Below are 16,838 nucleotides of genomic sequence, written 5' to 3'. Positions count from 1 at the left end.
CAGGCTTAATTATGATACACTCCATGATTTACCTACATTTAACCGTCGCTGTAGGTGATAACGTTATTATGTCAGGTTATGAATCGTTACTCGGAAATTTCGTAAGGTACTAAGCGCTTCAGGCTATTCAATCGTGTGAACGTATTTATCTAGATACCCTCTATATGGTCTACCTCTAACATGCTCAAAACACAAGCTCATTATCGCGTATTCCTGATAGACCTGGCTGTAACCAGGCCATCAACTCGTCGAATATGACAGTGAAGATAATAGAAGAAAACACGCAGCGCCTTAACACCGTAAGGGGAGATTGGATCAAGGTATCACCGCAAAGTGGATCAAGCCCAAAGCCCGAACAAAGTCAGTCTAGAATCCTAGATTATGACTTGCGATCAATAATCAATCATGAGTAGAAAAACACATGTAGTCAGAAAAAAATCGAAAGTCGTAAGTCATCAGAATAAAAATTTTTTCTATACAGTTGATAATTGGCGTTTCTGATCATCCTGCAACTGCAATTTCTCCATCAGAGCAGCGCGTAACCTCACATTAACGACACCGCCGACACCATACGCAGGCACGATCTTGCCCATACGAGCAAATGAGCTGACGATATAGTCCCTCCTAATCCGCGACAATCTATCGCGCCAGCTCAACCCACCCGGTGGTTGCCGGTTATACAAGTCCAGGCCTAGCAGATGCATCGGGGTGCTGACAAACTGCATAAGCGCAGGACACGAAAACTGCGCAATGGCAGCCTTCATATTCGGAGTCGAGGCGACAAAATCCGGTATTTGGGGCGCAATCAGCGCTGGAACGTTGAAAGATGCGAATATCGTGATGCTGTCTCTCAAGCAGAATAATGAATACGACATCTTGGGTATTTGCGGCGCCTTTGTCACGGTTGCAGCGGCTGCAGAGGATGAGCCAGTCGGGTGGCATTGGCTGCTCGATGGGCCGAAGAGCTTGGCAAAGCGAGCATCTTTGTAAACACATATCGACATGTTGACGGTCGTTGTAGTTAGGAACTTTGCAGTTCCGGGCGTGACGGTCGAGAAGGGTTGGTTTCGTAGTGTGGATGTGACCGTGTCAATGGTGTTGGCGGTTAGGTAGGTACCCGAGTACAACGTGTAAATCAGGAGGAATGGAGCTGAGAAAAAGAAACCGGCGGGTCGCATAACGATTGATTTGAGACCAGACGTCAGCGTGTGCTGAATAGATATACCCTTTGACGCCTTTTCCATGATCGCACTATATACAGTATGCAATGGTTAGGACAATGTTACTCTTTTTTTTTTTCCCCGTGGGTCAAACAAACCGGTCAATGATGGTGATGAGAGGACATATCAGAGCACCAGCCACAGCAGCACTCGCAGCATCGGCTCCAAGTCGAAGGCCTAAGCTGCGTGTATTCCATTGCTTCGCGGTGTCCTTGACCCGTGCTGGCACGGCGGCTGAAAGCTGCTCCTTGGGAGAGACCGAGTTGGCGGAGGCGTCTCGCGACATGGCAAGATAACAGTATAATTATGGAGATTTAGGGTGTATAAACGCGATGAGAGTCGATGCGTCATGGAGGTGAACGGCGCTTCAAAAGTTGAGGGATATATGATACAAATTAACGAGCCGGAAAATTACGAACAAGTCCGAAGCAGTAATGAGCAAGAAAATCGGGTTCATTAAAACGACATATTCACAAAGCCTCCGATCCCAATGCTAATGCCAGCGGTCAGGATGGAGTCGATGGAGTACTAGATGACAGACAAGACGAAGCTCTGAGTAACAGACAGACAGAGAAACAGGAGGCTTTGACTCAGCAGAGAGCAGTCTTATCTCATTGACGGCCCATTCCCCGTCATCGGCGCCGGCGAGCCGGGTTTGCGGCCGGTGGCTGATCGGGCTACGCCAGGACGGGATAAGCCTCATTCTGGCTTGGAGGGAGTCGGAGAAAAATGGAGAACTCCGGAAGCGCCACGGACATGATACTGACAATCACCCAGTCACATCGTACTGTAGTAAGAAGTCGCTGTGAATATAGAATGCTAGATAATAAATACTGAATACTGAATATCCGAGACATCACAGCCGAAGTTGTGGACTGACTACATTTACAATACCAATGTCTAACGCATTGATACGAATAACATCACATAGATGAATCTGTACTTTTTCCACACAACCAATCAAAACGCCGCTCAAAGTATTGCAAATTTCGTAACATCAAAAGGAATCATGTCGTGTTGAATTTTATTAGTTTGTAGTCGCCGCGTTGGTAGGGTGGACGGCCTGGAAGTCGTCCAGCGAGACATTGACGGCGCCAGCTTGAACCAACTATATGAAAAACAAGTTAGTTATTGTAATATCTGTCTGGAATAGTTGAACCTACAGCTCGTCGCAGATCATCAATCAGGTCATTTGGGTCTTCAATACCGACACAGAGCCGGATGAGATCCTCCGGCATAGCTCGCTCCTGTCGCGTCTTCGCATCGATGCTGGCGTGACTCATACGGCAGGGCATGCTGATCAAACTGTTGACGCAGCCGAAACTGACGCTAATAGCCCAGAGTTTGGCGCTTTCGACGATTCTCTCGCTGAGACCGACATCGCCGGTTTCAAAAGATAGAACGGCGCCGGAGCCGCGAGCCATGGAATGGTGCAAGTCATACTGCGGATGCGATCGAAGACCAGGGTAGCGGACTTTGAACCCATGCGACTCGAGGAACTCGGCAATGAGCTGGGCGTTGGACTGCTGCTGCTCCATGCGTACTTTGAGTGTTTTGACGCCGCGCATTAGTAGCCACGAGTCGAATGGCGATAACCCACACCCGGATGCATTAATCGGGAAGTACAGACGCTCGCCCAGGCTAGTGTCATTGACGGCGATAACCCCGGCCATCAAGTCATGATGACCGGAAAGGTATTTAGTGCCACTCTCATAAACAACATCCGCGCCCAATTCCAGTGGATTCAACAGCAAAGGAGACATCATAGTATTATCAACGGCAACGATACAGTTCGGATTCTCCTTATGCGCGATGGTGGCGATTTTCGGGATATCAACAACTTTGATCAACGGGTTGGTGGGGGTCTCGAGGAGAACCATGGCAGTCTTGGAGCTGATGACCGTTTCGACGTTCTCGGGGGTTGTAGTATCGACATGGTGTACGATAATGCCGCCGTGCGTTCCGAGGTATTTCAAAAGCCGGTTTGTGCCTCCATACAAATCATCACCAGTAACGACCTCATCGCCTGGGCGTAACAGCCGTGTGATGACATCTAGAGCCGCCATTCCCGAAGAAACCACCAGAGCTCGTTGTGCGGACATAATCTTGGCGAGATGTCGTTCAAGGTGAGTTCGGGTCGGATTGCCGGAACGCGTGTAGTCATATTCACCACCGCCCGATCCAGAAGTCTGCTTAAAAGTGGCACTCTGTTATCATTCATCAATTGTCAGTCAGCCTACTCATTAAAGAAGGGAGAAGGAAGAAGAAAAGAACCAACCTGGTAAATAGGCACACTACTAGCATTATACTGATCACTACCCTCCGTATAAACCAATTCGGTAGCAATCGCATATCGGCGACCAGAATGCGGACTGGAGGGAGCTGGGGAAGGAGGCAGATTGTGTCCATCTAGATCAACATGCGGAAAGGTCTTTTTCAAAACAGTCCCTGATGCACTTCCAGCTGACTCATTGCCAGCGTTTTGTCCAGAGCCAGCTGTCGACATCGCTGCAAGGTGGGGGTTTATGGGGGGGGGTACTGAGAATGACAGAGAGAATTAGATGGGATGGGATGGGATGAGCTGCGTCTATATCATGAGTCAATGGGATGGATGGGATGAGCAGGGAGAGCAAGGAGCAGCAGTATGTAAGAATGGAAATAATGTGTAAATTAGCTCGAATGATGGTTGTTACCTCTGACTCTTCTTACTTTGCGGAGATGCTGTCTGACCGCTCCGGGGACGGATGCCTGCTGATTGGCCACGAGACGCAGGAGCTCGCACGCCATCGACGCTAAGCTGGTTTTGGATGACTCACCTCACTTCTCTCAATCACTCCTCATAACACCAACAAGTCATTAAGTTAATCAATAATCAATACACCGATCGTTATGCAGGACAAAGGGCTTACGCACAAATACACTGAAGATCTCGCAAAAAATGATACTTAAACAGATTATTTACAACAATCATCATGGTTGTCCTTCCCAACCATATTAACGAGTCACAAACACCATCCAGAGCCTGTTTGAATGCATACCCCTCTCCATCCTATCCATAGAGATAATAGTAAATACACATGTTATACCGAATAGAAGCAGTAACAAAGAAGTTTTATGCGGGTGGTGGATGAGGTTTCATTCAATAGTCACATAAATGACACTTAAATATCACATATGTGCTTTGCCAGTAAATATCAAAATTGCATATAATCAAGACAAAAGTCTTGCAAGTACGGTGTCGATGACTGATCAAACGAATCTAACTAGCCATTGGGTCGGCCACGAGGTCGCCGAAGCCTCCGTTGATGCCGAAGAACTGGAACCTAAACAGAAGTAAAGCAGTTAGTGAATAAATCCGATAAAGAAGCACTCAGTAGGCAGATTCGTACCAATCTTCAACATTCAGGGTCGTCGGCGCTGTCGGCCCGTTGCCACGAGAGCTGTTACTCCAGCTATCATCCTGACTAGCCGCGTCAATACCATTTCCAGCCAGTGCGGCATCTAGTCCGTGCCATGACTGCGTGTGAGTGTGCTCAATTCCGAATATGTTGGGCGGCGGCGGTTGATGATGTTGTTGTTGCTGCTGCTGCGGCGGGCCCTGAATTCCGCCCATTTCGGGAGGAATGGCAGTGACCAGGGGCGGGCTTCCATGATTGCCTGGGAGGCTGCGATTCGGCATTTGTTGGTTCATGATCACATTACCGTGTCCGGGCATCGCATTGGCCGTTGGCATCTGATGATCGAGCATGGTGTTTTGAGGCGATGGAAGCGTAGGGAAGAAATTGGTACCATCAGGGAACAGCTGGTCGGGCTGGAAATTCTCCCACAAGGTCGGTGAGAGATTGGGCGAGTTGCGCGTGACAAGGAAGAGATCGGGAGGCGTGGCGGGGAGCGAGAACGGCGCATTGAACGGAGTTGTTGGCCTGGTATTGCCTCGCGAAGTGCCGGTTGGCTGCGTGGAATCGGGCATTTTGACCATGTTCGGCGATGTTTGCATTGCATTTAAGCCCTGTTGTGCTGGCGGGGGCAAGTCGCGTGATGGCGTGGCTGCTGGGGTTTGTGGACGGGAGCGCTCGTAAGATACTGGTGGTGTAGGACCGCCATTAGGCAGTCCCAGATCCATGTCGTCGAATTTGCGTTTTGGAGGATCGGATTTCCGGGACGGGGGTTGCTGGACTCCGTTATTTTGGTGGTGCTCAGATCGGTTTTTCTGATGGCGTTTGCCCGGTGCTCTTTGCAGTCGTTCCTCCAGGACTTTATTGCCCAAGATAGATTCGAACAAGGTATGAACCATTTTCGCAACGAGCCACACCTTGGATACATCTTTCAGTGCGCGCATGCAGATCCCCATTCGTTCTTGACACGTCGCCACGACAGACGGCACTGACGAGCGCATTTGATAGACGTGCATGATCAAGGCGGAAAAGAGACTGTAGACGATAAATGCAGGTGTGAAACGGATCTCGTCGTGAGCCTGCAGCTTTTCCACAATAGATGTGATCATGCCAGCAGCTTGGAATGCAATCGTTCGAGATGGATAGGCAATTTCTTCCGTTCGGTAGCTATTGGCACTGGCCGAAGCTGGTGGCATGTGGGCTCGGTGTAATAGACAAAGAGTTGTGCTGTATCAAGTTAATATTACTGAGTGTATGAGATGAATGATGTACTTACTAGTAGTTCGAGTGGAGAAGAGCCCCCCAGAAATGATGTCGCGAGCGTTCCCAATACACCTCCTTGGGACAGTTTTGGAGCCAGTCCGCCAGCGCCATGTCAGAGTGAGTTAAGTCGATTGCATTCGTGCGTCTGGATTTGGATGCTACCGAGTACTGTTGGGATAAGACTAGACCCATGATCTCACACAGCTTGACGTATTGGAGGAAGAATTGCACATGCACGGGGTCTGCTTGGTACTCAGCAGGAGTATCGCCTTCATCTTCGATGAAGTCTTCTTCCGTCAGCATTTCGACATCAGAGTCGTCAATGTTGATGTTGATGGGTCGCCCCAGAGCGACTGCAACAGAGCGATCCCGCGTAAAAAGCGTCCACCAAATTCGCTTCCAAAGTCGCTTGTCTGTCCTGCTGAGCTGAGAACTCTCAACACTATACTATGGTCAGAAACAACAATCATCAAAACCCTCACAGGTATAACTCACCTTCGGTGCATGCCGGAACCTTGAGCCACAACGATAGCAACTCTACTCCAGTAAAATACATTCTTGGTTACATCTAGATACAGTCAGGTCGAAACCCGCGGATGACGGGATTCGGATGTGACATACCTTCAGGTCCTTCCCAGTACCAGCCCATCAGGACCAAAGCCTGTACAATTGTGACTCGATCGTCTTCGTAATTGGCATCATAAAGGGCCTTGGCACGCTTGTAAAAAGTCGTAGACGCCGGAATCGTGGAGCCATTCTGGTCCATTAGTTGCGCGTTGGTGCAGACTCGAGAGCCCGCCAACAGTATAGCCTGTAACAGGAGCAGTGACGGCGGGTTCTTAGGGTCGCGATACCGCCGCATAAAGCGATTCCGGTTGATGATCGGCACAACTGGAGCCACCCATTTGAAAAAGGCCTCGACGAGTTCATCGCATAGCTGGCGTGGAGGCAATAAGAATGCGCCTCGTTGATGGAGGATTTCAATCTCCAGATGATCCAATTCAGTCAGACGGGCACGGGTGCCTCGCACATTCTCAGGAAGCGGGTAGTGGACAACGTCGGAGTTTCCGCGGTCGTGGACGAGAAGCGACAGGTTGGAAGACTCGCCGAGATAGGCAACGCGTCCAGCCTCCTTGATGGGGGCGCGAGTGAATTTGGGCTTCATGAACTGGGCATATGTGTTCGCATTGATGTTTTCCTGAGCCTGCTGGGCAGAAGTCAGGGAGGTTTGCGGCATGCCATCAATTGACATGGGATTCGCGGCCGGGTATTCGTTAGAATCACGTGGCAGGGATTCTCTCGAGGAGTCGTCCTGGGCATCTTTGTTGGATTCGTCACTTTAAAGAGAGAGTGGTTAGCGATTCCCGATAGCCGATAATCTAGGCCCATGCATGCACGCATGCATGGAGTGAGCAAAGCAGCGACATACCCGTTGCCGTCTCTATTCTTCACTTGATGGGTTTTCTTCCTTTTAGGGGTCGGAATCCGACACTCGATGGCAAAGGCCACGCAATTGGTACAGGGAACACCGAGACTGGCAGCGTCACATCGAACCTGTCAGGTTATAATATTGCAGGTTAGTGACTGATGTTGATGGTTGATTGGATGCCAAGACCGAAGTCCAGGCAGAGAGAAACACATACCTTTCGAGCGTGGCAAGTCTATAATGCGGAAATATAAGAGAATCATATGTTAGCGACATTTTTCTGTAGCATTTTTCACGAGTGATTGGGGCAGCGATAGACAATAATATCAATAATAAGGCAGCGACACCACAACTACTACTCCTACAGCGACCGCAGTGCAGTCAGGCAATGTGTGGGAGCACAGCCGAGGTGCCGAGGCTCGCCACGTAGGCCAGTCTGGCGTCGCGACAAACACTAAAAAAAACGTACCTCGCAAGCTCGGGATGCGCGTTGCCTATAGATATTATCATTTGACAGCCGATTAGCGAAGAGTTTATAACATCAGCAGTAAGCAAAGCAAAAAAAGACACAAAAGTAGAGCGTCCCGTCCTTCCTCTCATCACCAAAGCGACCGGAAGGAACCACACACTTTCTCACGCAACACAGCATGGACACACGTACCTTCTAAAACTTGCATGGCCTGCATTCGGGGCTGCAGGGGAGTTCTGCGACTGCGGCCCATTGCCATATGCCAGGTCCTGGCCGGCCGCAGACTCCGAATGACTGTCTGCGTCCATGATTTTTTTTTCTCTCCTCACACAACACGCACGTCTCTCTCTACAGCGGGGTATAGCGGACTTCCATGAAAGCGCACTCAAGATAGAAGTCGAGCGGATACTAGCGCGTTCTCTGGGACGGACAGGCGGGATGGAGTTGGTTTGTAGACGAGCAGAATAGATAGATGATGATACCAAAATAGAGAGAAAAAGACGATGGGGAAGAGACGGGGACGGGGATGGCAAGGGTTAAGTGGTGGTTTTGTTCGGGGCGCCACACGAAAGCTGACAGCTGCGTCCGATAGCAGCGACGATGCGGCGATGTGTGCCTGGCCGGGTTTCTACGGGAAACGGTGGCAGACGAAAAAGGATGGGAGGGAGATTCAAGATGATAGTTAGCAGTAGTGGCAGCAGTGGCAGCAGAGGCAGCAGAGCGAAAGGGGAAGAGAAGGGCGAAGGACGGCGACTGGAGCTGATTTCCGGGGTAGCCTGGCTTCCCCCACCTATCGCTGCAAGGCCTGCAGAAGGCGCTAGCAATACGACAATAATTACTCCGTATTATTTTACAATGCTTTCTTCGCGTTCTTCTTTAATTATGTCATTGTGTAGACTGCCAGCTGGACCCTAGTAGCCTAAGAATAGCCGATCTAGCCCTCTGCGACTGCTCCTTTCGTACTTACATTCCGCTCTCTCCTGATTAGTGAGAGAGTAAAATACTGAATACTAATTCACCAAGAGGAGCGGGGGTGGCGATGAGCTGCTGGCTGATTGACTGCCGCCATGCAGGTCCATTTATTTCTCCTTATAAAATATTGACCCTGGTTCGCGTCGGCCAACTGCCGGCAGGAAAAGCCCAGTCCCCAAGTCCCCAAATTCGGGTCGCCTTTCGATAAATTCAAGCTATCTAATTTATAATTTGCCACATTATTATCATCATCATTATTATTACTGGTGTGATATTTTATGCACCTTTACCTTTGGTATGATACGAGGCTGCAGCTATCAGCTCGTTGTCTCGCACTCTGGTGGGAAAGTAATACTCGGTTCTGTTATTGGTTCGTGCGCATCCGTATTCCAGATCGCCAGATCAGTTCGCTAATGTAATGTATTGTACCCACTGTAACGCTTGGCTAGTAACCACAAACTTAAGCACGTACAAGCAATAAGTACTGATTCAGGGCCTAGCCTACTCTAATTGCTAATAGCGATTTAGTAGAGACGACATTTAGATCTGATTTTATTTATAAATCAGTATTAAATATAAAATATTATTCTTGCCGATATCAATCCAGACCACTCAACAATTATTAACACTAGCCTGGGTCGGATTAATTACACTATTTACATATGTACCGTATCCACAATCCTGCAGGTCAGATGACCACTCATTGCAATAATAATCAGACACGATGCCCTGCCCAGAAATATTTTTAATATTATTAATAAAATAAAAGATAACAAGACCAAAACGTGCCTGCATTCAATGGATCGCATCTCATGTATAAACTCCTCTTTTATGATGATCCCTTGCTCTCCCGATTCAACCAAATTGCCAGGCCAGTTGCATATAACTTTAAAAGGAGGAAACAAAGGATTATGAAACGCGAACATCATTGAAAGTGGCAAGACTAGCTTAAAAGAGTGTGAGCATTGTTGTGGTAATAATAATGAGTACATGTGAACGGAGAGAATATTTAGAAGGAGAGCCAATAATCGCCCTTCAAGTGCTGCTGGCGGATCCTTCCACTAACAACATTGAATTTCAAGTTAATGATATTACAATGCCTAGTAGAGAGACGCAACTTGCTTGGGTATACTATATACTACTACTAATAGTACTAAGGAGTAAAATAATACTGCAAGTAGTAATACTCCACCGCAGTACTATGTTCTATGCAGTGTAAATCGATCGGTCAAGAAGAATAATAATAGTATGAAGCGTATTGAGCTCCGAACTTGACACTCGCTAATTTATGTACTACTACCCGCCATCATCCGGCCCATCACCGAACCATACCCGGCCCGAATCGCATATGCGAAAAAGGGGTATTGACTGGTATCGCAGATCCTAGTTTGGCGGAGATCGCCTGCCGTTAGATATACTAAATTCGTGGCCGTCGGGGACTTAGCTGGGGAGAATTACTAGTGTAACTAACCAATACTTTAGTGTTTAGTTTTTTACCTTCAATTTGACTTTGGTATTTCCCGTATTTCTTTGTGGCTGAGTTAGGTCAGGGCGAATCTTAGATTGTGTGTTCAACTCGACAATGACATGAATTATCGCATTCACCATGTATGTACTATGTGCTAAGTATGTTAGTGGGTTTCGAAGTTATTGACAAATTACAACTATGAAACTCTGCTGGCTCTGCTCCTGGTGGCTAAGCTGGTCTCGTGCGTACGCAGGGGAAAAGAAGCAAAGAAAAGAAAAGCAAATATCAAAATCACAAGTAAATGCGCAACATCAATCTCAACCTCGGCTCATCTGATTGCGGGGGAGGCCACGGCCGCACAGAGTTAAAAGGAGGGGGAGTGTGGAGGCGAGCCTGACTCGCAACGAATCAGAAAACTTTGGTGCTGCAAAAGACCAAGAATGTATGGAAACTTTGTTGTAGAACTATATTAGTATATAACTTTCTATACAAAAAATGATTAAATGATGTATTTCATGCCTGGTGACGTTAAATCATCACCAATCAGAGGCTAGCGCAACGTCTTTTTTCTTTTTCCTCCCTAACTGAGCTCCTTCCAAAACAGGATTATCGTCTTTTTTTTTGCACTGGTTGGTGGTGATCAGACCCCGTTTCAACACGAAGGATTTGCGGCGTCAGGTTGTGACGGCCGTTGTTCCGGTATCTCCCGAGGATGGTTGTTTTTGTCTGGAGTTGTTATTAGCAGTCCTAGTACTAGTACTGCTACTACCACTGTTTGGGGTAATAGTATCAGTCAGTTCCTTGGTTGTGCTGTCGCGATCGACAGCCGCAGCAACGTCGTGGAAATTGATTCCACTAACAAACGTCTCGCTCACGAATTCCAGCCCTGCAACAAAGAAACACAACACATTGGCAATAACAAAGTGACTAATTGTCGTTCCAATCTCCAGCCACGACCCGTCGTCACGCACCATGTAGAAGAAGTTGAGCGTTGAGATGTCGGAGATGGTCATGACCACCATGAACAGCGCGCTGGGCGCAACCTCTAATCGCCTATTCAGTATGCCTAGATTGGCGCTGATGATCGCGAATGGAATCATCAGTTTGAGAATTAGGAGGGCACCCTGGGTGAATGGGTTGAACACGGGGATCAATCGATAAACGCTGTCCAGCGAGAATGACGACACCGAAGCAATATTTCCCGTGCTGAAGAAGGCTGATTGTAGCAGGAAGAAGAAGAACAGCGCTACCCGTGCATCTGAAACACTCAGAGCGCGATATTTGTAGGTTTTGCCGTCAACAATTGTCGTCTTTGCGGTGCTCCCGGACGTATTGATTTGTGCTGGCTGCTGCTTTGCATACGCGTACAGAGCATGCTCTAGGTGCACCCAGGTGGCCAGCGTCATACAGAAAACAAAGTAGAACAGCCCTTCGTAGGAGATGGTGAGGATTACGAATGTCGGCGAGAATGTCAAGTATATCATCACCAGTCGGTGTAAATAGGAACTATTCGGATACATTCGGTGTGCGAAAGGAAGAACGAGTGACGACACTACACGATATTCAGCCAACGAAACTTTATATTGGACGCAATGAGAGTGTCGAGAGAATTCTTACCCAATACGGCCCAGCCAACAACCTGATTGCCCAGCGGAAGGCCTGCCTTGGCCTGCAATGACAGCGCACTTGATCGTGTAACAATTGTAGCCAACAAGATCATACCAATCTATATCCCATTAGCGATTCTGAAGGTAAGCGGTTTCCTGATTAGGCAGTTGGCTATATACCTGTGCACCCATGATGGTGCGAGCCCCGGACGCGCTTATTGTATGTCCGGTTCCCCTTGCAAAGGTTTCCTCGAAAATAAGGTAAAGGATACCGGCAACGAACATAAGCATTCCACCGATAGTACTGTAGAGAAATTAGTAAGTTATACACGGCTGGAATCTGGCATACGCACATCGCCGTAGTGCTCTCAACCTTCATAGCCGGCAAGAGTGTAAAGGTGCTCATTAGCAAACAACCCACCGCCCATGTCCCTGAAAGCAAACGATGCTGTGACAAGAATCCAATACCAGAAAACAAAGGCCAGAAGGCAGCGATAACAAAACAAACGGTGTATATTTCCCGATCAAAGTATGATTGTACCTGCCCAGGAATTAGTATCGACGTATGTTATCGGCAAAGTACCACTCACAAGTGCTTCTAATACACCAAGAAAGAGTACACTTTGTAGAGCAAATGTAATGTAGCCTCCAATGGACCGCACATGGCTCAACAAAATCTCACGACCTGCTATCAGCGCTCTCCTTCGAGCGAATACCTCCTCCCAAAAGAAAACAGGAAATGCCCCATATGCATAGTATCTCCACGAGGAACGTTGATACAAGAAGGTGGAGAACAGCCCAATAAGAATGGAGACGAAAACCGAGGTGCTGAACCAAGTTCTGTGCGGCTCGGATGACCCATGTAGGACATGCAGATCAATAACGGTTGTAATAGCATAGGCAATCCAGCCCAAGTACCCCGCAGAAACGATCGTTCGTAGGAAAAGCCAATCGTATGTCTGCAGATACCGGAGGCCTTCAAGTGCCGTTGTTAAGAGCTCTGCCGATGCCTCAATGGAATCTACGAATTTGCCTTCCGAGAGCAGTTGTTCGATTTCTGACACACGGCTAGCAAGCCTTTCCTGGCCCAATGGCGCAAAGTGCTTGAATTTGAGTTGGTTTTGGCTCTTTTGGGTTTCCTTGACTCGATACATTTCTAGAACTTCCTGGGTGTTAGCCCAAGACGCTAGTGCTTTTTCGCGCGGCGTAGCGTTGATATACTCTAGTGGCAGTCGACCGACCGAGTTCACAGGAAAGTCTACTCCGACCAGATAGGCCATAAGGGCAGCAACATCGGCTTGATCCACATCGTGTCTTTGAATATGGTCGAATCCCCAGTCAGAGGAGAATCCGTCTTCGTGCCCGGTCCGCTGGCCTTCCTTTACAGGTTTCGGCTGTGCGACACCGGAGCCCCAGACTACCAGCGGCGTGCGTGTATTGTCGGGATGTCCATCGCCATGACTACCCCAATCACTCATGCCATGATCAGCTGTGAAGACATAGGCGGTTTTTCCATCGTTGTAAAAATTATCAATCAACTGAGTGATCTGCTCCACGCCCTTATCAACAATCTTGATGTTATCCAGGTACTCTTTTGAATAAGGCCGATAAGAGTGGCCAGTAGTATCCAGTCCAAGCAGATGGAGGAAAAAGACATTCTTGTCTTCTCTCAGCTTGGAATTGAGCTCTGGGTTCTTCTTCGCTTCAGCAAATAAACCATTGACTTTATCAAATACCCAGGAGTCAAGAAGAGTGGCATCCTTGGTATAATCCTCATCCTCTTCATCATACATGTCTGCGTCCACACGGCCCGGAACTGCGCCTTCTTTAAACATTGCAAGGATATCCGGGCTACCCCAACTCCACGTATGCCGACTGCGATTGAAAACACTGTCGAAGTTTACCGGATTCAGCTTCCATCCCGTCATCACAGCAGATACATCTTCGTATAAACCAGCAATGAGCGCAACGTGACCAGGTCGAGACTCTGTGGGAACACGGGTATGCGAGACGCCGAAGGTGCCGTGGTTTAGCACACGCGACCGAACAAAAGGCGCAAGACGAATCGGTACGTTATCCTTGGGGTCTAGACCAGCCGGAGGGGAAGGATCTGGGAACGATTGGAAAGCTTTGTCGGCACGAAGGCCATCGCCGACGAAAAGAACGAGACGTTTTGCGGGTGCTTCTGTTCCGGGATCTCGCGCGACGGCGTGTGATCGCATGCCATTGACGATAGGACTGACGAAGTAGATATCAAAAATGGAATATAGGTACATCAGATGGAAAGCCGCCGCAATGATCAAGAAACCGGCACGGCCGACGCGCGCCATGATTGGGGATGGCGGAGCTCTCCTGGCCCCTGAGGCGGAACAGCTATATTGAAGATCAAGGACGGAGGGACGGATTGAAGACTCGAATAATGATGGGTGGTTAAGGCAAAGAGAAATAGATAAAAGGTAAGGCAGACAATAATCGTCGCATCGTTATATCAGAGCGCAATTGAGAACCGTCCACAGCGCAGCGAATTGAGGAACCTGGTGGCTGTTCCTGTCCTTCTTGTTGTTATTATTCATCCCGGCAGAAATAATCGATCTCTTTGGTAGTTTTCTGATTGGGTGTGATGTCCACCGCCTGCCGTTCTAGGAACCCGACCGGTGGGGCTGAAGATTGACTGTGGCCAATTATCACTGTCATAACACCCACGATCTAGATTCATCTGACCGTAAATGGTATAGCCTGGTCTTTTAATTAGAGGGCGGATTATATTGTAACCCTAAAATACGCATGTTTTGAGTATAAACTTGCTGTTATTTTATGTATTTGGTTCTTAGACTTTTAGGACCTTAATAGCATCAATTCCACCTTTGTATCGTTGCATCTTACGCCATGGCCAATTTCCAACATTGATAGCAGGTCACGTGCAGGCTTATCCGGCCAATCAAGTTCGAGCGAGCTTTTCAAGGGCCGAGCTGGAGTAGTTACCACTATTATTATTGTGAGATTGCACTAAGGAATCTAGTGAGTCTACTAGATGGCTGCATGCATGTCTCCAATACTTGGGTTTTAGATACATGCTATCGAGTGGTATGTTGTGGGCTATTAGGGAGTACGAGGCACTTAAATTCTTGGTGGAGCGTGGTGCTGATCCTACAGCACTGGATGACCGAGGAGATTTTATATATTTGCCGATTCCACAAGAAATAAATTGAGATGTACGAAGCAAGATTAATAAAGTTTCTCTAAGAAAGTGATACGATAAATTGCTGGTTAGGGTTGACTTTGTTGGGAGTCTTGATTCCTCCGAGGACTCCTTAGCATGATGAGACAGGCCTAGTCTTGCTATTCTCTATTATATAAAGCTGATGGATCCTGTGTTTCTAGGGCCACTGTAAGGGCCAATGAACCGGAAGTAATGTGTGTAATTTTTTGAAAGATGGCTGATTGGTGTTGCGGACTGAGGCAGTGCGTTAAGAAGAGGGAGCGACGAGCCGCACATGCTAATTTGGAAATATTGACCGGCGATCTTGCGATGGATATATATGTAATCAGTGGCCGATCGATAAACTGATTCATATATGTAGCGGTAACATCAAGATACATTGGAATAAATGAGGACATGGGCGTTCTCTCAGAGCCATAGTGCTTCGTGCTTATAATGGCTAGAGCAAACTAGCGGACCGCACCGTGCCAAATAACAGCACTGGAGGCACCTCAGGCGTTTTACTGGTCCGTTGGCCTTACTAGATGAGCCCTAGCCCCTCACCCACAGCCCAGCTGAAGCTCTTGCCCTATGCACCATGTCAGATTTATAATAATAAACGTTCAGGCAATGTCATCATTCGGCAACAATATCCGAAGGCGACGACAGTCCTACTTGTAGAGGGCAGTCGCATGGTCGTTTCACTCTTCCCCCCTTCTTATCCTGCTATATGACCAGGCAGGTCACATATACAGCGAAGAGGAGCTAAGCAGCAATGGATCCTCTCTCCATAATCGCTGGGGTGACCGGGGTGATAGGATTTACCTTGACCTCAGCACAGTCTGTGTTTGACACAATCGACAGTGTGAAAGACGCCCCCAAAGAGCTGCAGAGTATTTCACGGACAGCTCACGATATTGCAGGCGTCCTATCCAGTCTAGATACTATTATCAGCGAAGACAGATTGTCTATTGCCAAGGATGGCAGTATCACCGATGTTCTGCAGCCGTTGATCAGAACTATTGACGGATGCCATGCAGACCTGGCAGAGCTCAGCACGAATCTGAACGGGTTCGGTGATGGCAGGTCGCTTTCGAAATGGCGTCGTCTCACTTGGCCGTTCAAAGAGAAGAAGATTTTGGGACTGGCTGACAAGGTTGAGTCAGCGAAAACGACCCTGGGGATTGCGTTGGGTACTATTACAGTGTATTTATTATCTCCCGTTGTCTGTTTCTCTTTGTGGGTATGGACAATGTACTAATTCGAAGATATTTTGGGCGGGAAAGTCTTAATAATGCACGAGTTGACAACACCACGTCTCAGATAAGCCGGCAAATTGAAGAGATGCGACTGGAAATCCAAGCCCAATTTCAAGACATGCAGATCCAAAACCAGAGTGTAGATACTACCTCCGACACTTTGGTTCAAGGGAATGATAAAGAGCTCGGTTTTACAATGCAGCGTTTTCTCGACGATGCGGTTAGTGTAATGGCAGAAATCGACCCTACAATTGTGGATTCGGATCATTTGTGGAGTCCTACTGTTGAAGATAATGATTCAACGACTTTGGAACTGAATCCGTAAGTTTTCAAGATAGTAAGGACACTGGAGCATACTAACTGGAAAAGTCTTTCCCAACGTAGCCACCATTCTTCCGAACAAACCATGTCTGTGTGGCAACGACTGGAGAAAAATGACCCTATAAACCCGTCTGATCTTCACATTAGTACTCAAATGGGAAATCTATCACTGATGGGAAGAGTCCTTGACGCAGGCTGTGACATTAACTGTCAGTGGACGGAACAAAGAACACCTCTCA

The 16,838-nt window shown here is 47.9% G+C and overlaps 4 protein-coding genes across 4 annotated transcripts; all 4 read right to left on the bottom strand.

Moving 5' to 3' along the window:
• Window positions 1-443: 443 nt before the first annotated feature.
• BGW36DRAFT_61167 (uncharacterized protein) lies at window positions 444-1,609 on the bottom strand. The gene is made up of 2 exons (XM_046222470.1): window positions 1,319-1,609; window positions 444-1,251 (listed from the first exon to the last, which is right to left on the bottom strand). The coding sequence occupies exons 1-2, from the start codon at window positions 1,504-1,506 to the stop codon at window positions 474-476; spliced, it is 966 nt and encodes a 321-aa protein (XP_046067075.1). The 5' UTR covers window positions 1,507-1,609; the 3' UTR covers window positions 444-473.
• A 199-nt stretch (window positions 1,610-1,808) lies between these two features.
• On the bottom strand, window positions 1,809-3,906 carry BGW36DRAFT_328853 (Cys/Met metabolism PLP-dependent enzyme-domain-containing protein). The gene is made up of 3 exons (XM_046212785.1): window positions 3,499-3,906; window positions 2,384-3,427; window positions 1,809-2,328 (listed from the first exon to the last, which is right to left on the bottom strand). The coding sequence occupies exons 1-3, from the start codon at window positions 3,724-3,726 to the stop codon at window positions 2,248-2,250; spliced, it is 1,353 nt and encodes a 450-aa protein (XP_046067074.1). The 5' UTR covers window positions 3,727-3,906; the 3' UTR covers window positions 1,809-2,247.
• Window positions 3,907-4,099: 193 nt separating this feature from the next.
• Window positions 4,100-8,092, bottom strand: BGW36DRAFT_389514 (cutinase transcription factor 1 alpha). The gene is made up of 9 exons (XM_046217357.1): window positions 7,966-8,092; window positions 7,774-7,798; window positions 7,522-7,539; window positions 7,308-7,432; window positions 6,500-7,215; window positions 6,374-6,446; window positions 5,892-6,320; window positions 4,610-5,842; window positions 4,100-4,543 (listed from the first exon to the last, which is right to left on the bottom strand). The coding sequence occupies exons 1-9, from the start codon at window positions 8,079-8,081 to the stop codon at window positions 4,480-4,482; spliced, it is 2,799 nt and encodes a 932-aa protein (XP_046067073.1). The 5' UTR covers window positions 8,082-8,092; the 3' UTR covers window positions 4,100-4,479.
• A 2,550-nt stretch (window positions 8,093-10,642) lies between these two features.
• Window positions 10,643-14,380, bottom strand: BGW36DRAFT_389511 (putative GPI-anchor). Its single transcript, XM_046217356.1, has 5 exons — window positions 12,411-14,380; window positions 12,174-12,361; window positions 12,001-12,124; window positions 11,831-11,939; window positions 10,643-11,765 (listed from the first exon to the last, which is right to left on the bottom strand). Exons 1-5 carry the CDS (start codon window positions 14,148-14,150, stop codon window positions 10,888-10,890), a joined length of 3,039 nt encoding a protein of 1,012 aa, XP_046067072.1. The 5' UTR covers window positions 14,151-14,380; the 3' UTR covers window positions 10,643-10,887.
• Between the last annotated feature and the right edge of the window lie 2,458 nt (window positions 14,381-16,838).

This window comes from Talaromyces proteolyticus (genome assembly GCF_021365285.1).
Source record: "Talaromyces proteolyticus strain PMI_201 chromosome Unknown BGW36scaffold_13, whole genome shotgun sequence".
NCBI classification, from domain to species: Eukaryota; Fungi; Ascomycota; class Eurotiomycetes; order Eurotiales; family Trichocomaceae; genus Talaromyces; species Talaromyces proteolyticus.
Note: the sequence above shows the minus strand (reverse complement) of the source record. Positions and strands in the feature narration are given on the sequence as shown.